The sequence below is a fragment of the Caretta caretta genome, chromosome 5, assembly GCF_965140235.1.
Source record: "Caretta caretta isolate rCarCar2 chromosome 5, rCarCar1.hap1, whole genome shotgun sequence".
Classification (NCBI taxonomy): Eukaryota; Metazoa; Chordata; order Testudines; family Cheloniidae; genus Caretta; species Caretta caretta.
In genome coordinates this window covers 29,950,852-29,974,358 of record NC_134210.1, presented here as the reverse complement: position 1 = coordinate 29,974,358, position 23,507 = coordinate 29,950,852, and the positions used below count along the sequence as shown (strand labels likewise).

General features: G+C 44.0%; 1 protein-coding gene across 1 annotated transcript in view; it reads left to right on the top strand.

The window, feature by feature from the left end:
* OXCT1 (3-oxoacid CoA-transferase 1) overlaps positions 1 to 23,507 on the top strand; it is a 127,682-nt gene that overhangs the window by 1,042 nt on the left and 103,133 nt on the right. The window contains exons 2-3 of the mRNA XM_048849613.2: positions 1,033 to 1,141; positions 7,890 to 7,980. Coding sequence (XP_048705570.2) covers positions 1,033 to 1,141; positions 7,890 to 7,980 — 200 coding nt within the window. The remainder of the gene's footprint in view (positions 1 to 1,032; positions 1,142 to 7,889; positions 7,981 to 23,507) is intronic.

Sequence of the window (23,507 nt, the reverse complement as noted above, 5' to 3'; positions counted from 1 at the left end):
CATGCCCTTTGGTAGCTTTTAAATTACTTGGTTTTAATAAATGGTGTGCCTCGCACCATAGGATATGGAAGATGGGGTCTGATCTTGGGGTCAGTTAAGATTTTTAGGGCTAAAATTCAAGATGTAGGGCGCATCTCCTGCAAGTTTGAAACTTGATTTGGAGCTTTGCATGTAGTGACCTTGCAGGATGGGGCCTGTAGTTCATAATCTGAAATCTTTTTTTCAACATTTGGAGTATTGATGACTTTGTAAGATGTATTCATCAACTTAAAATATGCTATTCATTGTATAGCTTCAACATTTTCACAGGTGGGGGTGGTTGACCTATAATCTTACCCCCATGGTTCTGTACAGTGCAAACAACGGATGATGATTCTGCATAACAAATCACAAACAGCACTTAACAACTGAAAACCTAGTTCATTTCACCTTGGCAAGGCTTCCGAAGCTAAGGATTTATATCCACATATTTATATATCTCCTTTTATAGAAGTGTGTGTGTGTGTACAGATACGTAAGCCAAACGATATGGGTAAGATGAGAAGCATATTCCACCTGTACTATTTAGAGCTGCAACCCCATAATTAATGTTAGTGCCAGACACTTTAAAATCAGTACACTGGGTTAAGTGAGTTGCATTTATTGGAAGAAATGAACAAATACTGATATTTAACTATGGACATATTTATAAAATACACTGACATCTGTAGACAAGATCATCTTATTAGGCTATTTCTTATCTAAAGAGACCCCTAAGTGGAATCAATGCTACATATAAACATAGTAGCATAATATATATGTCATGAATGCCAGGAGAAGCAGAGCAGCCAGAGGTGATCTTTTGAAGGACCAGGAAGGGCCCTGGTTCACAAAAAGGTATTGGAGCTCAATCCTCCTTCCTTTCCAAACACTGGAAGACTCTTTGCTATTCAAACTCTGAACTTAGCAGATGCAGTCTCCTCCTACACAGGATAAAGCTGTAATGCAAAACATTTTGTTCATGCATGCTGATTTCTTTTCATGTTGTTCCAGATTTGTGGCTGCTTTTTCTCTACCAGCAGCCATCGCAACACCAAATTCTATACTGACGCTGTGGAAGCAGTAAAAGACATACCCGATGGGGCAACTATACTTGTTGGTGGTAAGTATTAATTTTACTATCCTTCATGGAGAAAACCTCTCATCTTCTGAGTAGGACAGTCTCAACTTGAATTTTTTAATTGACTAATTTTAAATAAAAAATGGTTAGAACACCTTTTAAATATCATGTAGCACGGAAAATATTTTGTCTTCACATAGCATTTCCTACTGTCCTATTGATGATTACAGGGGCCTTTTCAGTAAGGAAAAAACTGACGGAGTCTTAGCAGAAAAAAAAGGGGGGGAGACAGAAAATTCCCCCTCTAACTGTCAGTAACAAAAATCTTGGATGTTACTTGATGTGGAATGTTTTCAGGTGGGTCGCCTTTTCAGGTTGCTAGTATCCCTTTAAATGATGAGACAAAAATTTGCAGTTTGGTAAAATTTAATATAGATTTTGGTGAAAAGTGGAAGATAAAAAAATTGGGAGCTGGGGAACGCAGAACTCTTGCCATCTGTTTAGTGCACATCTTCAAGCACCTCTGCAGTTGTCTACATATCAATGAATTGATTGATGGCACAAATTTAATACCCTATTTCATCTCTGCCCACCCTCCCAATAGAGCTAAACATGTTGATTTATCTCCGAGACAGAAAGAAGAGAAATGCTAAGAGTGGGTGGGGAATGGGTGATGACTGACCCTGACATGGCAGGGAGAATGGGCAAACGGAGCCTCCGGCATGGGGTGGAAGGTGGGAATGCAGGCACACACACATGACATGGGGGAGTGGAGAGGAACAGAGAACTCATAACAAAGGGGAATGGGGAACCCTGACAGAGGGAGAATGGGGGCACACAGAATTGCTGGCAGATGGAGAGATTGGGGGAGCTGGTTTGGGAGGAATGGGGGTAATGGAAAAATGGGGGTGCACACAAAGCCCCTGATTTGTGCAATGAATTTGGTCTAAAGAAGCACCCAAGAGTGTGGCTCCCTACTTATATTGTGCTTAATGAATATGGGTAACTTGGGACTTGAGCGCCAAAGGCCATGTCTACATTATAAACTTTGGTTGATGCAAGTTACGTTGGCATAAAGCCACTGCAGTTAGAACATTGCTTGTACGCATGCACACTTGGCTCCTTGCATTGGCGCTGCACGTATTTTCCAGGAGTGCTTGTGTCCATGCGTAGTGCGGTGCATTGTGGGTAGGTATCCCACTGTGCAGCCCGTCACCCTCCAGCACACTGGAGGGTGACGTGAAAGCAAACTTTCACGAAGTTTTGGCAATGCCTGGTAGGGCAGAAGTGAGTTGCACAGGAATGACTGGGAGCATGGGGTCAACTTCCCAGCGCGCCACTCTCCATCCCGTAATGACATCTGTCCCTTAATTTCACTCCTTTTTAAAAATTTATGAACCTGTGTGGCCCTCCTTGCTTTCTGCCATCTCAGTGCAAAACTCTGCAATCTCCACACTTCTGTCAGAACAGTTGCAAACAAAGGACGCACAATTCTCCAGTATTTGTAGAGCCGGAAGAAGAACCAAATGGGTAGAGGGGGAAGATTGCTGTGGGACATAGTACAAACCAATTGAAGGCTGTTGGTGGCATTCACATAGCTGCAGATGGTGGTGCACCACTCCTGGGCCCAAGAAATGAGCACTGACTGGTGCGATCACATCGTAATGCTGCCTTGGGATGACCAGCAGTGGCTGCAGAACTTTCAGATGTGCAAGGCCACATTCCTGGATCTGTATGCTGAGCTCACTCTAGCACAGGGACACCAAAATGAGAGCTGCACTGACAGTAGAGAAGCGAGTGTTGATCACACTGTGGAAACTTGCAGTGCCGGATTGCTAGTGGTCAGAGAGAAATCATTTTGGAGTTGAAAAAATCCATTGGGGGTGGGGGCTGTTTTATGCAGCATGCAGGGTTAATTGTCTCTTGCTATGGAGGGCTCTGACTCTTAACAACATACAGGACATAGTGAATGGTTTGCAGCAATAGGGTTCCCAAACTGCAGTAGAGCAAGAGACAGCATGCATCTCCCTATTTGGCACCAGACCACCTTGCCACTGAGAACATCAACAGAAAGGGATACTTTTCTATGGTTATGCAAGCATTGGTGGATCACCAGGATGCTTCATCAACATCAATATTGACAGGTCAGGGAAGGTGAATGATGTTTGCATCTCTAAGAACACAAGACTGTTCAGAAAACTGCAACCAAGGACTTATTTTCCCGATAGGTAGATTACAATTGGTGATATTGAAATGTCAATAGTGACCCTGGGGAATGCAGCCTATCCTGGCTCCCCATGCTTATGAAGCTATACGCTGGCCACCTTGACCACACCAAGGAAAGATTCAATTACAGGCTCAGCAGGTGCAGAATGACAGTTGAATGTACCTTTGGTAGATGGAAGGGATGCTGGTTTTCACTCACAAGGATGGATTTCAATGGGGGGGCGGGGAAATATCCCAATAGTTAAAGCTGCCTGCTGTGTCCTGCAGAATATATGTGAAGCAAAGGGGGAAAAGTTGCTGCCGGGGTGGGGGTGGAGTGACCGTCTGCTGAGTTTGACCAGCCAGACACAAGAGCTATAAGAAGAGCTCAGCACAGAGCTATCTGGCTCAGGGAGGATTTGAAAGAGCACTCTAAACAGTTAAATCACAGTAATGCATTGTGGTGGAGTGTGCTCTCTCCCTGGCCCGGTTGTTTTGCGGCCTGTTAGGAATTGTGGGTGCTTGGCACACATCTATGAATATAACACTCCCAATGCACCTGTTAATTCTGTGGTGCTTCCTGTATATTTGATTATTGCACTGTCACAGATCCCATGAGTTTGTCACACTGCACAGTAACAAGTATGTAGGTACTTCCAGAATAAAGATGAATTATTTCCCAAATAATAAAATTTTATTCAGTAACAAAGTCAGTGCAAAGAAAAATCTGCAGCTTAAAATCAAATACATTTAAAACTCAATAAATTAATGCAACAGAACTTAAAAAGGGAAAGAACATTCACATCTATTTTACCTACCCATGCAGCAAGTGGGGCATTCACAGGTCAGTGTATGTGTAGCTGTGGTTGTCCATAATGTCACCGGGTGGAGTGGTAGGGGTTGAGATGCTGCCCCTGATGCCATGTGATATGTTGAGGGGGTGGTATAGGGAAGTGCTGTAATGGAGTTGTCTGTGGACTGCAAAGGGAGGCAAGCCTGTGCTATTAAACCTGTAGGTTCACAAAGGTCTGCAGAATCTGTATTTGCTGCCGGAGAAGCTCCACTATGTCCTAGTGCACTTCCCTCTCTTTTTCCTGCTGGGACTCCTGGGCCTTTCTCCTGTCTGCTCTTTCCTTCTCCAGGCTGTCTGCACTGTTCATCCTACATGTCCTTTGCTCATGGTCTGGTGCAGCACTGGCTTGCAGGATCTCATTGAACATATTGTCCTGAATTGTCTTTTTTCCCCTCCTTATCTGGCTCAGGCATTTGGCGTGTGTGTCGGGGGTGGGGGTGGGGGGGGGGAACACCCCACGATGCCGCAAAGGCAGAAGCTGCAGATTAAAACACACACAGCTGCCTTTGTCAATATAGTCACAATGGAAAGTTAAGGTTCAGACCTTCCTTCCCTTGCTCCCCTAAAGTTTTAAACAGGACGTGCTTATTTGCACTTCTGCTTCAGAGTAATTGTGCACAGTGCCACTCACAGCACCAGCCATGGCCCTCAAAGGTGAGGGAAACGAGGAGGGAATTTCTTGGTTGCATGGAACTATGAGAAGGGCAATGGCAATGAATACCGGCACCGTTTTCACAGGTGGTGGTTTTTAGCTTGTATCTCATGCCTGAGGGTAATAAAGGCACAGAAAACACCACTGCTGTTGGTGTCCCAAAGCTGCCCAGGCCTGTGTGCTGCTGGCCTGTGTACTGCAAAGATGCCTGCCAATGTTTATTGCTGACTGGCATGGAAAAGTGTCCTACCACAGAGGAAGAAATAAGGCTGCTATCCCTAGAAATCTTCAGGAGAGGACTGCAGAGTATCTCCATGAAGGTTTCATGGAGACAGCTCAGGAGGATTCAAGGGACATCCCTGTGTTCATAAACTGTTCTGCATGCCTCCTCACCCAAAACTGTACAGGGGAGTGAAAAGCAGATAACTATACTACCTCTTTTTATTGTACCGCTACCTCTTCTAGTATGAGTCAATTAATGAAAAGTTGGTATCAGTATCCTGTTAAATTGGGGGTGCCATCAGTATGTCATTGTAATGAGAAATACCATTACGTGTTTACCTGAGGTTCCTTCCCCTGCAACAGGCTCACCCGTATTTGACTGCTGGGACTGACTGAACTGTAGTGGAATCTCAAACAGGTCCTGGCGTGCAACTGGGGAGTCCATCTACACCACATGTCCCCCATCCTTCTCCTCCTCGCTGTTCGTGTCAGGGGCCTGTGGTTTGGGCTCCTTGGAAGTATCCACAATGGTGTACAGCGGGTGGTGGTGAGGTCTCTGCGAAGTATGGCATGCAGCTCTTTGCAAAAGAGGCAGGTCTGCAGCTCAGCACTGGATTGACTGTTGGTCTTCTGATAAGCCTGACACAGTTCTTTGCTTTCAATCAGCACTGTTGCTGATCACAGTTGCCACCTTTCATGCAGTAAATAAGCACCCCGACTTTCACAATAAACCCCAAATCAAGCTAATCCTGTTTCAAAACAAGGCCAAAACAAGCTCAGCCCTAAGAACCCCGTAACGCTCTAGTTGACTAGATTTTCCTCCCCACCCTCCAGCGTGCAGTCTGGGACTGTGGTGGGCTCGCTGTGCACCCGTGACTCTCTCTCCCCCTTACCCCTGCTTGCTGGGAGCTGATCTCCGCCCCCCCCCCCCCCCCCAAGCAACAAGCTACAAGCCAAAAATTAGCCAACAGGCAACTCACAAGCCAAATAAGCCAAAAACAAGCCCGCTTTTTGCTTTTTTTCCCACGGGTTTGTCATGTCTGCTGCTGATCTCTGTTGTACCTCGTGTCCCACATCCCCTGTGTGATCTGCTTGTAGATGTCCATATTTCTACGGCTGGGCAATAGCTGTGCTTGCATAGCCTTTTCCCACAGGCCCAGGAGAGCCAGTATTTCCTGTCTTCTCCAAGCAGGAGCACACCTGGAGTGTGTAGATAGTGTGGTCAACTGGGCAGTTGAAATCCGCAATGGAGAGCTGCTAGGTGTGCTCACCGAGCAAGATAGGAAAAGACATTTACAAAATTTGTGTGGCTTTAAAGGGGAGGCAGGCCTTCCGGTCTCTGTGATCTCTGGGTGGTGAAGTTAAAATTGTGACCAAAGCAGTCAGTGTCATGCATTGTGGGACAGCTGCTGGAGGACTGTTGGAGTCGACATAAGTAACCAGTGTTTATGCTCATGCTGAGGCAACCTCGGTACATCGACTATGGCTCAGTGCTGCTTAGGGAGCTGGTATTACAGTGTTGCTGTAATGGGGCACTCACATCAGTGGGAGACACATTTAAAAGTAGACATATGTACAACTAGATTGACACAAGGCGTCTTGCATCAGCCTAACTTTGTAATGTAGACCAGGCCTGAGCCGCTAAGGTGCTTAGGAAATTTTTTTACCCACACACATACACACCCACAAAAACTTTGAAATTCCCTAATGGAAAAATGCTGCAAAGGTTGAAAATGTTACTTATGACTGATCTAGGTTATATTTGTGCTACAGTTTCCTTTTACTGGCCAATTGGTAACACTTTATATCTACATTATAAAAGTGTCCTGTATGTGTCCTATTCAGAAGTTAAAATATGTAACTTTTGCTGTGAAATCTCAATATATTTTGGAAACGGAAAGCTAGATTTTTTAAAGATATCAGGTAATCACATTTAAAAAATGTAGCATATGGGCTCTCTTGATAGTTACCACAAATTCATAACAATAAGGCTGCAGAGAAGTACACACTTAGTGCAGAGAATTTTTTATTTACATCAGGAAGTATTACAGTTTTTGTTCCAAACAAAGAACAAAATTTTTGTCTTGCAGAGTTTACAATAAAAAAAACATGTGGGTCCAATACAAATATACAAGTGTCCAAACACAATGATGGGCAGTTGCCATCTAGCAAGTACAGAAGAGCATGTGTTCTTCTTAGCTGAAATGTTTTATGGAGTACCTGGGTTTTTACAAGTTGCTGGTGGGGTTTATAAGGCAAAAGAGGGGCTGCCGCAAGCCTATGGGGCTGCATAAAAGGTAGACACAAAGATGAGAATACAGAAAAAGAGAACTCTGATCGCAGTTACTCTAGTTATACAGATTGGTAGCAGAGATCAGAATTAGGCAATCTTCAGGACTGAAGTTGGACTGGATTGAAGTAGGGGGAGTATATCAGAGGGAATGAAGGTAGAGATGTGGGTGGAGGCAAACTATGGGTTGTGTGAAACTGAAGAGGAGAAGCTTTAAACTTAATATTGCAGAAGTAGGGAAGCCACAGCAGAGATCCAGTATGGAGATAAATATAGCCAACATAATGGGAAGGGAAGATGACTTTTGGATGGACTGAAGGGAAAAGAGATTGTACCCTCCTAAACCAACATTCATAGTAATGGGAATAGTGTGATTAAAGTCCTGTTCCTTATTCTGAGAAACATTTTCTCCAAGTGTTGAGCTGCTTATTTATCTATAACCAGATTATTCTCTTCGGTGCAGAATGTGTATGGTTTTTATCATCTGCTGCACAGATTTATTTCTTATGATGAAATTGTTCCCTCTAGAATGCTTGTTACATGCTTTGTTTGTGTTTGTTTTGCATAGGTTTTGGATTGTGTGGAATTCCAGAGAACCTCATAGGAGGCTTACTGAAGACTGGAGTGAAAGGGATAACTGCAGTCAGTAACAATGCAGGGTAGGTGTTCCTATACCCTTGGAATATTATATATAAAGAATTAAACCTGCTTACATAAATTATATTTTAACAGAGCTGTGATAAGTCTTGCATTGGAAGTGAGGTAATATTTTTCTTTGGAAGAGCCATCCTTGTGACTTGACATTCTATGGCCAAAATTATCCCAAAAGGATGATGTAAGGTGCATGTGCTTTGAGCTGCCAAGATCTTGTTTTGATTTGGACAAATTCCCATGGCTGCTCATTAAGCTATTTTTGGAACAGTTATTTGGGCATGACTATAGAAGTACAGTAGACTTCCAAGCTTTGTCGTAGAGAGCTGTTGTCACTGCTGTGGCATATGGTGAGTTATTTATTCTGTTGAATGCCACCACAAAACCTGGCATATTATACATATTTCAGCTAAACTGTTTTAAAAGCCATGATTTCAACTCTACTTCTTTTTTTAAGTCAGGGAATTTTTGAACACTCCGTTTAGTACTCACATAGTAACTTTGTTACAACAAAAGACTGCAGAAGGGATCCTCCTCAGTGAGTTTTGGGGTATGTCTACACTGCAAAAGAAACCCGCAGCATCAGGTCTCAGAGGCCAGGACAGCTGACTTGGTCTTGGGCTGTGGGTCTAAAAATTGCAGTATTAACTTTTGGGCTGGGGCTAATGCCCAGGCAATGAGACCTCCCCCTCACAGTGTACAGAGGTGGGTTCCAGCCCAAGCCCAAACATTAACACTGCAGTTTTGTAGTCCCACAACCTGAGCCCCGCAAGCCCGAGCCAGCTGACCAGGCCATCTGCAGTCATGCTGTGGGTCTCTTATGGCAATGTAGACACCCTTCATGATCGTGTCTTCAAAAAAAAAACAAAAAAACAAAAAAACAAGCGTTTTTTTGTTTTTTGGGTTTTTTTTTTTAACAGTTAAGAAATTCATGTAAGTGGGAGGAGAGAATGACTCCTGAGTATGGATATTATCTCTCAGCCTTCACACAATTTATCTTATGTATTTTTAGAACTCTTTGATCATGATTTCCAGAGCACTTAACAATCTTTGTATATAGAAATAATTTCACTAGGGTGACCAGATGTCCCGATTTTACAGGGACAGTCCCGATTTTTGGGCCTTTCTTATATAGGCTCCTATTACCCTCCCACCCCCATCCTGATTTTTCACACTTGCAGTCTGGTCACCCTAAATTTCACCCACTGAAGTGCGTCTACTTCTGGGGTGGAACATAATAGCTATTTATCAGTGCACGGCAATACTGTTAGGATAGAGAGTGAAACTACAGGGAGGATGCAGATGTGCAGAGTATATTTACTTATCTTTGAATTTGCCCAGCCCATTGGGGCTAACACCCCATCTCCTTTGCAATGTCTCACAGGATGATTAGTAACCAAAAGTGGTGTTAACTTTTGTTTTAATAACTCATCTGATAAAATGGCACTGTCAGCAACATAGTCACTCCGAAGAACAATGTTTTGTTATTGACTTAGAGGGAAGAATGTGAAATCATAAATACGTCTTCTTGTAGCATTTATGCTTTTTCCTGGGACTTTTCCCATGACTTACTGACTTGACCTAAACTTTCTTTTCTTGTGAAATCTGTGATCACAGCACAATGCACTGTGTTTACAGGTCATTACTGTAGTGTAGGTTTGTTTTACCATTTCTCTCAGTGTCACACCCCCCACACCACTTTTTGGCACAGTGTCGCTTGTAATGTCAAGCAAACAAAGTAATGCCAGTGTGCTATCATTTCTGCAGACTTGTACTTACTTTGTTTGTTCTATATTCTGCATTCACATCAAGGCAATGACAAAATATCACATTGTTTCAGTAGAACTGGATTAATATTGGTGGTTCTTATGGATCATTTCCTCAGAAAGGAAGTTTGTGGGACCCTATCCACATCTTCCAGGGGAAGGGTGATGATGAATCAGGGACCTCACATCTTGTTTGTTGGGGGCAGTGAGGGAACACAGGAGCATAGGTAGAAAAGAAGACTTGAAAGGTTCTTTCCCCTGCAGGTGGGTTCTTAACATTATTTTACCAGAGGGAGTTAATTGAGTTAAGAACAGAATGTCATTCTAAGTATTTTCTGCACCAGTGCAGACATTAGCATATTAAAAATAAATAAAAAATAAAAAGCTGTTTGAAAAGTGACTGTCCTCTTCCAGGAAAGTTTCCTATTATAAAAAGTTCAGAATATTAATGTATAACACTTGAGTTCTCATTTAACAAACTTTTAGCCATTTTTTAAAAAATCAAGCATCTGAGTGAAACTACAAAATGAAGTTGGATGCTTCCTTGAGTTAAAATACAAAATGAAGCTGGGTGTAACTTGATAGTGTGAAAGACCAGATCCAGGCTTTTACTCTTTAACTTTCTTTCCTGTAACTTTACAAGTGGAGCTTAAACATTAACAAAGTATCTTTTAATCTACTGCTCTATTGACAGTGTAACTAAATGATAAGATAATGCTGATCCATTCATCATTTAAAACACTTTTAGCCTTTATCATTGCCAAATTTGAGTGAGATTGTTGAAAGCGTGACATTGTAAACTGAAAGTACTTTCCTTTACAACAAAACACCTGTTAGTGTCTGTCTTCACATTTTTACATTTATTCTGATGTAGGTAATTTCAGAATACTGCTGTTCCTTTTTAGCAATATGAGAATTCATAAATTTTTAGGAGACACTGTAGTTTATGGTAATTTGACAAAGTCCGTTGCACTTCTGTCTCATCAGAAAGCTTCCTGCTTCTGATATAAGGTCTCTTGGCTCTTGATGGAACCTTTGCAAATATCTTCCATCTTTCCACCCTCCTGTTTAATCCTGTTGTGCTTCTCTCCATTGCCCTCTCATCCCACTCCTCTTCCTTTCCCTTCTTTGAAAGATGCCTCCAGACTGACATTTTATTAACTTTACATATTATTATCTTTGATTTTAATGAAAGGTGATATATGTTTTTGAGGCTAGAGATTGGGTCCGTGTATAAATGTCTATACTTCTTGTTAGGTTGAAATCCAACACTTAATGTTACTTTCATATGTTGTTTGGACTAGATCATACCCTCAGTTACACCTGTGCAACTTCATAGATTTGGTTTAGATTGATTCGAATAGAAGGAATTGAGGTAGAATTTGGCTCTGTGGGCCAAATGCCAGTTTCCATGGGATGAAGCAAAGGAAGGGAAAAGAGGCCTGAAACCATTTAAAGGTGAGGAGAGGGGTAGCTCTATCATATGCTTCCGCACTTGCCATTCCCAAATGAGCAGAACATCATAATATAGCTGAATAATTTTTTTTTTTTGCTGAGGGGTGGAACTGAGGAGCAGCCATTTTGTTCCATACCCCTCCATCCCCAGGGTTATACTAGTCAGGAGTTAACTGTGCTCCAAGCAAAGTTGACTGTCTCGCATGACCTTCTCATAAACAAACTAGGGAAATACAACCTAGATGGAGCAACTATAAGTTGGGTGCATAACTGGTTGGAAGATCCTTCCCAGAGAGTAGTTATCAATGGTTCACAGTCATGCTGGAATGGCATAACGAGTGGGATCCCACAAGGATCGGTTCTGGGTCCGGTTGCGTTCAGTATCTTCATCAATGATTTAGATCAGGGATCGGCAACCTTTGGCACACGGCCCACCAGGGTAAGCCCCCTGGCGAGTCAGGCCAGTTTGTTTACCTGCCGTGTCTGCAGGTTTGACCAATCACAGCTCCCACTGGCCATGATTCGCCATTGCAGGTCAATGGGGCTGTGGGAAGCAGCGGCCAGCACATCCCTCGGCCCACGCTGCTTCCCACAGGCCCCATTGACCTGGAGCAGCGAACCCCAGCCAGTGGGAGCTGCGATCGGCCAAACCTGCAGATGCGGCAGGTAAACAAACAGGTCTGGCCCACCAGGGGGCTTATCCTGGCGGGCCGCGTGCCAAAGGTTGCCAATCTCTGATTTAGATAATGGCATAAAGTTTGCGGATGATACAAACCCTCCCCTCCCAGCTTGGTAAGTGCTTTCAAGGTTAGGATTAAAATTAAAAATGATCTGGACAAACTGGAGAAGTAAATGCAAAGTACTCCAGTTAGGAAGGAATCAATTGCACACATACAAAATGGGAAATGACTGCCTAGGAAGGAGTACTGCGGAAAGGGATCTGGGGGTCATAGTGGATCACAAGTTAAATATGAGTGAACAGTCTAACACTTTTGCAAAAAAAAAACAAACAAACATTATTCTGGGATGTATTAGCAGGAGTATTGTAAGCAAGACACAAGAAGTAATTCTTCCGCTCTACTCCACGCTGATTAGGCCTCAACTGGAGTATTGTGTCCAGTTCTGGGTGCCACATTTCAGGAAAGATGTGGACAAATTGGAGAAAGTCCAGAGGAACAACAAAAATGATTAAAGGTTTAGAAAACAGGACCCCACTCCTTATGAGGGAAGATTGAAAAAATTGGGTTTGTTTAGTCTGGAAAAGAGAAAACTGAGAGGGGTCATGATAACAGTTTTCAAGCATATAATAGGTTGTTACAAGGAGGAGGGAGAAAAAATGTTCTTAACCTCGGAGGATAGGACAAGAAGCAATGGGCTTAAATTGCAGCAAGGGCGATTCCTAACCATTAGAATGGTTAAGCACTAGAATAAATTGCCTGGGGACGTTGTGGAATCCCCATCATTGGGGATTTTTAAGAGCAGGTTGGACAAACACCTGTCAGCGATGGTCTAGATAATACTTAGTCCTGCCTTGAGTGCAGGGGACTGGATTAGATGACCTCTTGAGGTCCCTTCCAGTTCTATGATTCTAACTCTCCTTTGCAACTTCTGCTGGTTGGCATCCTGGAAAGAGCTTGGCTGTCAGTGGGAACCCAGGACCATATTCCGCTCCCATTGAAACTAGGCTTTCCACTGACACTAATGGGAGTCAGATAGGGCCCCTAGAGAGCAGTGTGATGGGGCATGCTTTCCTTAGGAATGCCCAGAAATCCATGTTGCTGCAGATTCTTGGGCTCTGAATGGTTTGAAGGCTGTGTCTCCGTCCCATTCTGTAGGGCTACAAACAGCCACTATCCCTGAAGGAAGAATGCAGCAGTAATCCCATAACACTCCTTGCCAAGATCATAAAACATTTCCCCAGCCTTTTTCTGTAGGGCATGAGTGTGTAACTCTGTGTACTTTATTTAAAAGGGTTGTGTCTGTTCAGGACAATGATATAATTGATCAAATTTGAATTACTGCATGTTGAAAGACTTGCATTCAGGATGAATTTTAGGCTTGTGATCCTCCACCTATGGTGCATTTTACATCTGAGGAAGATGAAAATTGAAAACAATTATTACACATGCACTGGCTTGTTTTGACTTCAGTATTAATAGTAAGCCATGCCTACTTTTAATATTTTTTCCCTAATAGTACCGCAGGCCATTGGCATAAAAATGCTTCTTGAAATCCTAAGGAAAAGGCTATCAACAGAGGACAGCTAATTTTCAAAGTAGATCACTATTTAGCCACATAAAACCTTGACAACATCCTTTCACTGAAACAAGAGAGATCTCTTCCAACTAACGAGACTGCTGACCACTATTCACTGATATAAAGATGGAGAAAGTTAGATATTTCAGCCAGCCAAGCAATTAGATTAGAAAACTCTTGTGAATGAGTAGGTATATTGTCTGTTCCTTTGAACTATTTGGGAGACACCAGGGCTATAATCCTGTAATCATTTAAGCAACAGTGTAAATATTTACTCATGTGAGTAAAGGTACTTTTGCCCTGAAGTGTCTGCAGACCCTCACTCCCATTCCTGTTTTTCCTTAATTGTGCCCCAGAATTACTTGGGATCTGGGTCCGGTAGCTCATCCCTTTAGGCTGGCGGAAGAGGCCTTTAGCCCACCCATGCCTGGATTCTCAGTAGGTGAAGAGTCTGCAGAACTGAAGCCCTTGTTAACACAGAACACCAAGCAACTATCCTCCTAGAGCACTGTCATCCTTCTGTAATTGCAGCTACTCTTAAAAACTCTTTAGAATTTTAATTGAGTCTAATCTTTTTATAGGTTTTGGAATGATTCTGTAGAATTATATGGCAGGGATATACTCATAAATACTATATGAAGGTTTAAAAAAAACATACAGCCAGTTCAATTTCTTCTTTTCATAAAGCCAGTTTCATAAAGGGTCTGTTTCTGCTATCCTTACTCAGTTTGAGGAGTTCCGTTCATTTCAACAATTAATTTCAGTGGTTCTACTTGTGAAGTAAGGAACTACTTAAAATCAGGGCTGCAGACCTAGGCCTAAAATGACTGTCATCATGATTCATATGGTGGAAAAATGGAAAAAAATAATTTTAGTTAAAACAAGTCACAGGATCAAGGTCTCCTTGATATCTCTGTGCCTTCTCAGTGGGCCAGATTCATGCCTGTTATAACTCCACTGAAATCATCAGTTATACCACGGAGAAATGTGGCCCGATGTCTAACATCACAAAACCATTTTTTTCTTGACAACATTTGTTTCCATTGGTGGCTCTTAATGTATATTTATTTATCTTATTTTCAAGGCCATAATTTTGGGCTCTGGGAATTCAATAATATTTCACTATAAATAGTACAATAGAAGACTTCTAGGTTACTACTTAAACTTCCTAATCCCCTGAGATGATCTTCTAAAAAGAGAGATTGGCAGCATACTGTCAGATTACCACTGATTCAAACTGTCTGCTTAAAGGCATGATAACCTGTTACCCGCACTGCACTCCATCATTTGTGTGCTTTCTGAAGGAATCCCTTTGATTTTGGAGGTAAACTTGCTCTAGTATGTTGAACTGTGACATTGTGGTAAGGATTTGACCTGCTTGTTATAACAGCAGGCTTGGGACTGAATGGAATAGACAAAAATGCTACAGAAGTGGGAAAGGGTTATTGAATGTAATGGGAAAGTATTTATTACAGGCTTTAATTACTGTTGCTGAGAGCCAAGGTAGATAAGACATCTGTGACTGTGTTGCGTTCTAATTTAGATACCAAGCTTCTTTGGTCTAGGACTGTGTTTACAACTGTACTTTGTACAGCACCAGAAACACTGTCAGCTCTTAACAAATAACTAATTATAGTGGAATGAAAACATTAGTAATATGCATTACATTATATTTACTAAAATAGATTTTGCTTTTCCTATTTTATCTGCCATGTAACTTCTATGGATGCATGGGACCTGAAGTTAAAAGTCAGTGGCAAAAAACTGTTAACACAGAGTTACTGTTGCTTGGTGGTATGTTGTCCTGTGGCAGAATGTTGTTAAGCTGAGCAAAACTCAAACTTCTGAAAACCAGGAAAGACACAGTTAATGTTGCCTATGCAGGCTTGTCTCTGTGCTCTCCAAGCAGTACCCCATTACATGGTTGTTAAAACATACCTTGACTTTGCCAACCCACACTGTTGCTGAAATGTACAAGCTCTTCACCTCCTTCTACAACCAGTTCATTCTTATCCACAGGATTCCATCTAACAAGACTGATGGACAAAGAGGCTCGGAGATGATTGCTCATGTTGTCTTCCCTCTGTTTCCCTGGAGTTGGCAGTAGCTTGTGTCTAGTCGATGAACCCTGTCTCTGAGAAACAGTGAAGTGTTAGAGCTTGTAATGTTTGTGCCATACTGTGTACATTTTCTGGTCAGCCATGAACCCTCCACTTTCCCAGCTAATGTGCTTCGAGCACTTAACAACTTTCATATTGACTTTGTAGCAATTATGCAGATGCTCAGTCAAATCAGAAAAAACTGTCACAACTCCTGGATAAAAATCTCTTACACCCTCCAAATCAGCTCTCGTACATTGTATGGGGTGCACACCAGATTTAAGGCCCAGATAATTTTCACCTAGTGAATCACTGCATCCTCAAACATGATGCCAATGCAGGCCACCTCTCTCCACGCAGATTGGCCTGTAGCCAGCAATCCCCATGTCATGGCGTACTGCTTGCTGTCCTATAAACTTCTGCAACCTTGTGATCCAGGAATTGCCCAGAATCCACCTGTTGGCAACCCTTACAGCATGCAGATTTCTTTGCCCTCAGCAGCCAGGGTACCTGTGCTGTCCGTTCCAAATCTTTGCACTATGTGTGTCTTTGGACACACCACATTCATTTGCCCCGAGAGCACAAAGTAACCACTCCCCCGGTAATCTTTCCAGACGACACATCTGTGCAAGAGTAGAAGTGAACATGTTCCTAAATACCTATCCCAATTTGGGTCCCCCAATTACCTTTCATAAAACTTTGAGGCACTCAAGCCATTTTTTCCCACATAACATGAATCATTTGATCTCTAGTTCTGTGCAAAAGAACAAAACAAAGAACTCCTAGAAACTTTTATTGAAAAAAAAAATGGCTTTTTCTTTTCTTCAGGGCTTATATGTCCATAACCCTTAGCTCCAATGACCACCCCCATTTGGGTCACTAGCCCTACTCTGTTGAGGCTGAGACAAACCAACTCCTCTGAGGCACACCAAATTTCAGAGGAATCTGACTAAGCATATCAATTTCAGAGGATTTACAGGGATGCAACCTTAACTATAGTGGTGCTGCTGTGCCACTAAAGTAAGAGATATTCCCTATCCCACAGAGCTCTCAGTGAATTGGTGGATGTGCAGGGTTTGGTGCATTGGCAGAGCTGAGGGGTGTAGGGGAGTTAGGGTGCACTGTTGGGGTGCTCCAGTAGAGCTGGGGGTGTAAGGTAGTTGGGGTGCACTGGCAGAGCTGGGGCGTGCAATGCTTCCCTCACCTAAGCCCCCAACTCCTCTCCCCTTCCCCATAACTCCTCTACCCCTATTCCTGCACTCCTCCACCCTCTATATCCCTCCCAGAAAGCATTCTCGTGTCTGTTTTTTCTCTCCAAATGCTTTGATTACATTCCCTCAAATAAAATTGCCACTCATCACTCACAAATTGTAACAACCACCAGTCACTCAGTCCAAAGCTCCATTTGTCTTAGGTGGGGGGTTGTCATGATCTTTTCTTTGTTAATTGAAGGGCGACTTCACAGCCATCAATCTCAATGAGGTCTGTGGTTTCATCCAGTCATTAATACCTCTCAGTTTAACAGTACAAGGCAATGGAAAGAGACCATTTGGGAGGAGGGGGGACAGGAGGGGAAGGGACAAGACTGTAACTTAAGAGCTCCTCAGTTAAATTTTGGATCATGAACGCTACCCCATGAGACACACCAGTCTGATTTACTGTTTGGCTTTTAGAGCATTAAAGCAGAGTCAAGTTTTAAAGCATATAAAATGGTAGGAATGGAAGCCCTTTAGCCATTTTGTCTTAAATACCATTCTCAGTTCGGGTCCCCCAAAGATTTAGTGGGGGTCCTGCACTGCCTTGGGTAAAACTCAACAACTTGAGACCATTTTTGAGCCACATCACGTCAATAGTTTGATCTCTGGCTCTGCATGCAAAAAAGAACAAAAACCAAACACCAATCCAGAAACTTTTTGAAAAATGGTTATTTTTTCAGGATTTATATCTCTGCAACCCTGGCAGTTTCAAATGACCCCAAATTTGTGTGTCTAACCCTACCCTTCACCCTATTGAGGCACACCAACTTGCAGAGGAATCTAAGTAAGCATGTTGATTTTAGAGGACTTAGAACTGTCCATCTTTAAACAGGAGTTGTGACACAACCTTAGTTAGCTGTAGTGGTCCTACCATGCCACTATAATTTGGGTCAGATTTCCTGATGTGACTTCCTCTGTGAAGTAATTTATCCAGTGTCCAGATCTGTCTTAATTTCCCCATTATTATTTATTTATGGAAGTCTCACTGTGTGGTAGGTGCTTTCTGAACACACAAGAAATGGAAACCTGTTTTGTGTGTGTTTAACATTTCAGAAATACTCTGTAAAATGAACCCTTGCATCCAGTATGTCTCAGAAGTGTTGAGAGGCTTTAATTCATTCTGCTTTTACAGACACATAATTAGACAAAGAGTTTATAATTTAAATAGAGAAAATAACAGCTGCGGTGGGGGGAGGGGGGAGAAGGTCTGTGTCATGTTGAGTCTGTGGTTTCTACTGTGTGTGTGGAGGGTGCTGCTTCTGTGTGATGTATACAGATGTGTGGATGCATACATAGACAGAATATATGAAGTTAACTACATTGCCCCTCCAGGAAGTGAAGTTACAAGCTAAACTTGCACTGCAGTGAGTTGCGTTAGGCAAACTTTGCTCTTAGTATGTTGCCAAAATAATAATGACAATAAATAAATCCATAAAATATGATCAGTTAAGTTGTTTGGTCTATATGTTTTTAACTTATAAGGTTCTTTATTACGGTTACTGAACAGCTAACACTTTGTAAACTATAACCCCAGAAGAAGGCTGCACAGCTCATGTTTCCAATTTTATCATAGGAGTTATTTCAGGATGGCAGTACACCTTGTCCTAAGGTTACTAAAGTATGGAGCCATTAAGAAATCAAATACAGCAGTGAGCAGCTTGACTTCCAGATTTTGACTACATGATGATGATGATGAGTGGAAATACAGGAGCTGATCTAAGCTTAACTGTAGTACGGTATCAGTACATTGTCACTCTAACACCATGCACCAGAAGTTAACCTTAGCCTTCAATCACTATCATATTTCATTCACTAGGCCTTTGAAGTATGTTGCATGTACTTCAGATTCAAACATGATGAGTACAAATTCTGCAAATATCTTCATCAGTAGGAGAATATGGTATATGAAGGGACATGAAATGAAAGAGGGGAATGAACCCCTTCATTTGTTGTAAGTAAAAATGTTGAATAGTATTTCACAGTGGAGTGTGAAATGGGAGGAAGCCAACTGACTTTCCTGCTAGCCTAAAGGCAATAAAGCATAACGGTGGAACTTAGCATAAGTCTGAGCAGCTTTAACCTTCTGAGTCTAGAAAATGTGTTTTCAATACATTTCATAAGGTATTTTGCATATAAGTAAAGTACATAAGACTGGATTACTTTTTTTTTTTTAATTCATTTCAAAGTAGTAGTAAGAGTGTGCACTTCTATGAGGGATTCTTTTCAGAACGTTTGTCACTTGCCCTTTTCAAACTTCATGACCACTGTCTGCCTTTTATTGGTCACCCTCAGAAACAGGGTACTGGATTTGATGGTCCAATGTCTTGATGGACAAGTATTCATAGGTGGCTGGTGACAACAGTGTTTAGTCTTAAGTGCCCAAATTCCTTTTCAAAATGAGATTTAGGCTCCTAAATCAGTTAGGCATTGCAACACTGAGTGCAGCAACGCCTAAATAGCATTAACAATTTGGGCCTTAAAGTCTGATTCATCTCCCAGTAAAATCAATGGAAAGACTCCCTGAACTTCAGTGGGAGTTGGATTGAGCCCTGACTGCTTTTCTAGTTCTTGTGCCACCACCATAGCTGTTGGAGCACTTTACATTAGGGGCAGCAGCTTGCGTAGGCATATCATGCCCCTTCCGCCCTATTACCATAGTTCTCTCCAAAATATTTGAGGGAATTAGCTTGCCCTGCCCTCAGTCACCAGGTGCTGACATGACTTCTCTGCTCTTACTATATGACAGGAGGAGTTTTAATTTCAGTGCTGAATTGGATAGTCACGATGAAATGCTAAGGGAGATTAGAGAGGCTATCAAAATAAAGAACTCAGTAATAGTGGGGGATTTCAATTATCCCCATGTTGACTAGGTACATGTCACCTCAGGACGAAATGCAGACACAAAATTTCTCGATACTTTAAATGACTGCTTCTTGGAGCAGCTGGTACAGGAACCCACAAGGGGAGAGGCAACTCTTGGACCAGATCCTGCGCTCCACTCAGGACTAGATCAAGAGGTAACTATAACAGGCCCATAATATAATAACATTTAACATTCCTATGGTGGGAAGAACACCTCAACAGCGCAAAACTGTGGCATTTAATTTCAGAAAGGGGAACTATGCAAAAATGAGGAGGTTAGTTAAATAGAAATGGAAAGGTACAGTGACTAGAGTGAAATCCCTGCAAGCCTCATGGACACTTTTCAATGAAGATATTGAACAGAACCAGACCCAGAACAGTTCCCTGGAGGCCCCACTCCATATGCCTTTCCAGCTTGACTGTGAACCACTCATAACTACTCTCTGGGAACGGTTTTCCAACCAGTTATGAACCCACCTTAGAGTAGCTCCATCTAGGTTGTAATTCCCCAGTTTGTTTATGAGAAGGTCATGTGAGACAGTATCAAAAGTCAAGGTATGCCATATCTATTGCTTCCTCCAGGCATGTTACCCTGTCAACGAAATCTATGATGTTTGTTTGACACAACTTGTTCTTGACAAAGCCATGCTGTTACTTATCACCTTATTATCTCCTAGGTATTTGCAAACTGATTGCTTAATTATTCCCTTCGTTCTCTTTCAGGGTATCGAAGTTAAGCTGACTGGTCTGAAATTCCCCAGGTTGTCCTTATTTCCCTTTCTATAGATGGGCACTATATTTGCCCTTTGCCAGTCCTTTGGAATCTCTCCCGTCATCCATTACTTTTCAAAAGATAATCACTAATGGCTCAGATACCTCGTATGACAGCTCCTTGAGTACTCTAGGATGTATTTCATCAGGCCCTGGTGACTTGAAGACATCTTACTTGTCTAAGTAATTTTAAATTTGTTCTTTCACAATTTTAGCTTCTTATCCTACCTCATTTTCACTGGCATTCACTATGTTAGGCGTCCAACTGCTACAAACTTTTCTGGTGAATACATTCCAAGAACTTGTTGGATAATCTGTGCCTGCTGTATTATTTTTCCAACAGATGTCTGCGTAATTGAAATCCCCCATCACCACCAAGTCCGGTGCTTTGGGTGATTTTGTTAGCCTGATCCACCTCTTCTTCCTGGTTAGGTAGTCTGTAGTAGATTCCCATCATGACATCACCTTTGTTTTTTACCCCTTTTATCCTTAGCCAGAGACTTTCAACAAGTCTGTCTGCTGTGATCTAGCTGGTGATAGAGAGTAAGGAAGCATTATATAATTGCCCGCATCATTGAAGGACAAAGAGAGACTATTTTATGAGGGGATTAAAAAGTTCTACTTTTTGTCTGTAATAACGGATAATTCCAACTGGTTTTCCCTAAATTGTAGTTGAGTTAAAAATGTAAAATATACTGGTGTTTTCCATGAGGCTCTGTATATTGCGAACTTGCAGACTCAGCTATAGTGTGCTGGATATCTGGATTTGCCCCATAAAAAGTTTCTTTTTATAGGTTTTCTCTGTTTCTTCTTCCAGTGCTTGTTCACGTCCATTCCACATTAGGTGTGCGCGCGCCACGTGCACAAGCGTTGGAAACTTCTCCCCTTAGCGGCTCCTGTCAGGCCGGTGGGCCCCCTGAGTGGAGCCACTGTGCCGTGCATATATACCCCTGCTGGCCCGACCCCCTCCAGTTCCTTCTTGCTGTCCGTGGCCGTGTTGGAACAACCTCTCTCTCTCTTGTAGAAGAGCAGTCCCTTAGCCTTTAGAGTAGCTTTTATCAGTTTGTTTACGTACAGATTGTGGACACTTAAGTCATTAGGTGCTTGGAGGCCTCCATCGCCTGCCCCGGGCCGCGGGGCATGCTGCAGGCCCATGGCTTCAAGGCTTGCGCCACGTGCCGCAAACCTATGCCAGTTAGTGACCCCCACGACTCGTGTCTGTGTTGCCTGGGGGACGGACATCAAACTGAACGGTGTAGGATTTGCAAGGCGTTCAAACCAAGGACAAGGAAAGAGAGAGACTTTCGCCTAAAGCAGCTATTGATGGAGGCCGCATTGCAGCCGCTGGGCCCGGAGCGCCTGATGCCGGCTCAGGCTTCCTTGGTGCGTAGTGCCCTGGAGCTGTCGAGAGACCCGGCACTGGCTAAGCACCGTAAACTGTCAGCCCTGGAGCGTCAGGCTAGGCCCTGGCACCGCTCGTCCTCCCCGGTGCGGCTCCCGGCGCAGCCTGAAGGAAGGCGCGGTCGTTCCCTGCACGGGAGGCCGGCGCCTCCCAAGGCCTCGAGCGCTGATAAGAGCGGGAAGGTCCCGGTACCGGCGCTGACACGGGCGGTCCCAGCAGCTCAAGCCCCATCGGGCCCAGACCTAAGTGAGCTCAGTGCTGACGATGGGCTCGAGGGCATAATGGATCAGCCCTCCACGCCTGGCACCTTTGAGGCTGCAAAGGACCTTATTGAGCTGTCGGTGGTGAGCCCCGTCCCATATGGGGAGAACCCTCTGGCACCCATGCCTCGGGTGCCGTCGAGGGGTAAGCCGGCAATGGTGTGCTGCTCGAGGACACCGTCCTGGCCCCGCTCCCGGAGTTGATCTTGGTCTAGCTCCGACTCTGCGGACTCACGCTTGCCTGCCACCGAGAAGGAGGTTGTGGCTCCAGCAGCGGGTCGATGCGAAGAAGCACCAGAAAGGGCACGCCGCTCTCCGGCACCGCCCAGAGACCGGCACCAGGAGGAGTTGAGACGGCCCTCCCCAGAGGACTCCAGCAGACAGTCCTGGTCCAGGGAACGCTGGCACTGGTCCTGGTCCCGGTCCAGATCCCGGTCCTGGTCCCAGGGATACTGGTACTGCTCCCGGTACCGCTCAGCCAGGAGCCACTAGTTCTCCCGCCAGCGCAGATCATTGGCACCACCATGGCCTTCGCGATTGGCGTTGCTGCAGTCCGGCACCGGCTCTGACTGCTATAGCTACCCACACTGGGGCCTGGACAGCAGGGACCCTCAGGGGAGCTGGTAACCTCAATGGGGGCTGCCAGGCCATTGGCCCTTCTGGACCCCCTGGGCCTATTAGGAGCACCAAAGGGCCCCGTCCAGGGAAAGTTACTCGGTGCAGCCGTCCCGGTCCCCGCACCGACGCCAGGCAGCGCCGGAGGCAACAGTATCCAGGCCTCCAGCATCCCGCCAGCATAGACCGGAGAGTCCGGCGCCGAGCCAAGTACTGTCCCATGGACTCCTGCCCCGGCCTGAGCCGGAGGCTCCTATCATGGGAGATGGGGAGCAGGAGGACCAACCAGAGGGGGTCGAGCAGCAGCTAACCTCCTCATCTTCCCCCGATGAGGCGGTGGCAGGTACAGAGGTGTCCGGCCCTCCACCGATAGACCATAGAGCCCACCAGGAATTGCTGCGCAGGGTCACCCAAAATTTGGGGTTGCAGGCCGAGGAGGTGGTTGATCAGGAAGACCCCATGGTGGACATTTTGAGCCCCGAAGGTCCATCCAGAATAGCGCTCCCGCTCATTAAGACCATTCAGTCCAGCTGTAAGATTATATGGTAGACCCCGGCCTCCAGCGCTCCAATGGCTAAAGGAGTGGAGTGTAAATACTTTGCCCCATCTAAGGGCTATGAGTTCCTGTTCTGCCACCCAAGTCCATGCTCCCTAGTGGTTTCAGCGGTAAACGAAAGGGAGCACCCTGGACAGCAGGCCCTAGCCTCTAAGGCCAAGGAGGCGAAACGACTGGACCTTTTTGGCAGAAAGGTGTACTCATCTGGGGGCCTTCAGTTGAGGATTGAGAACCAGC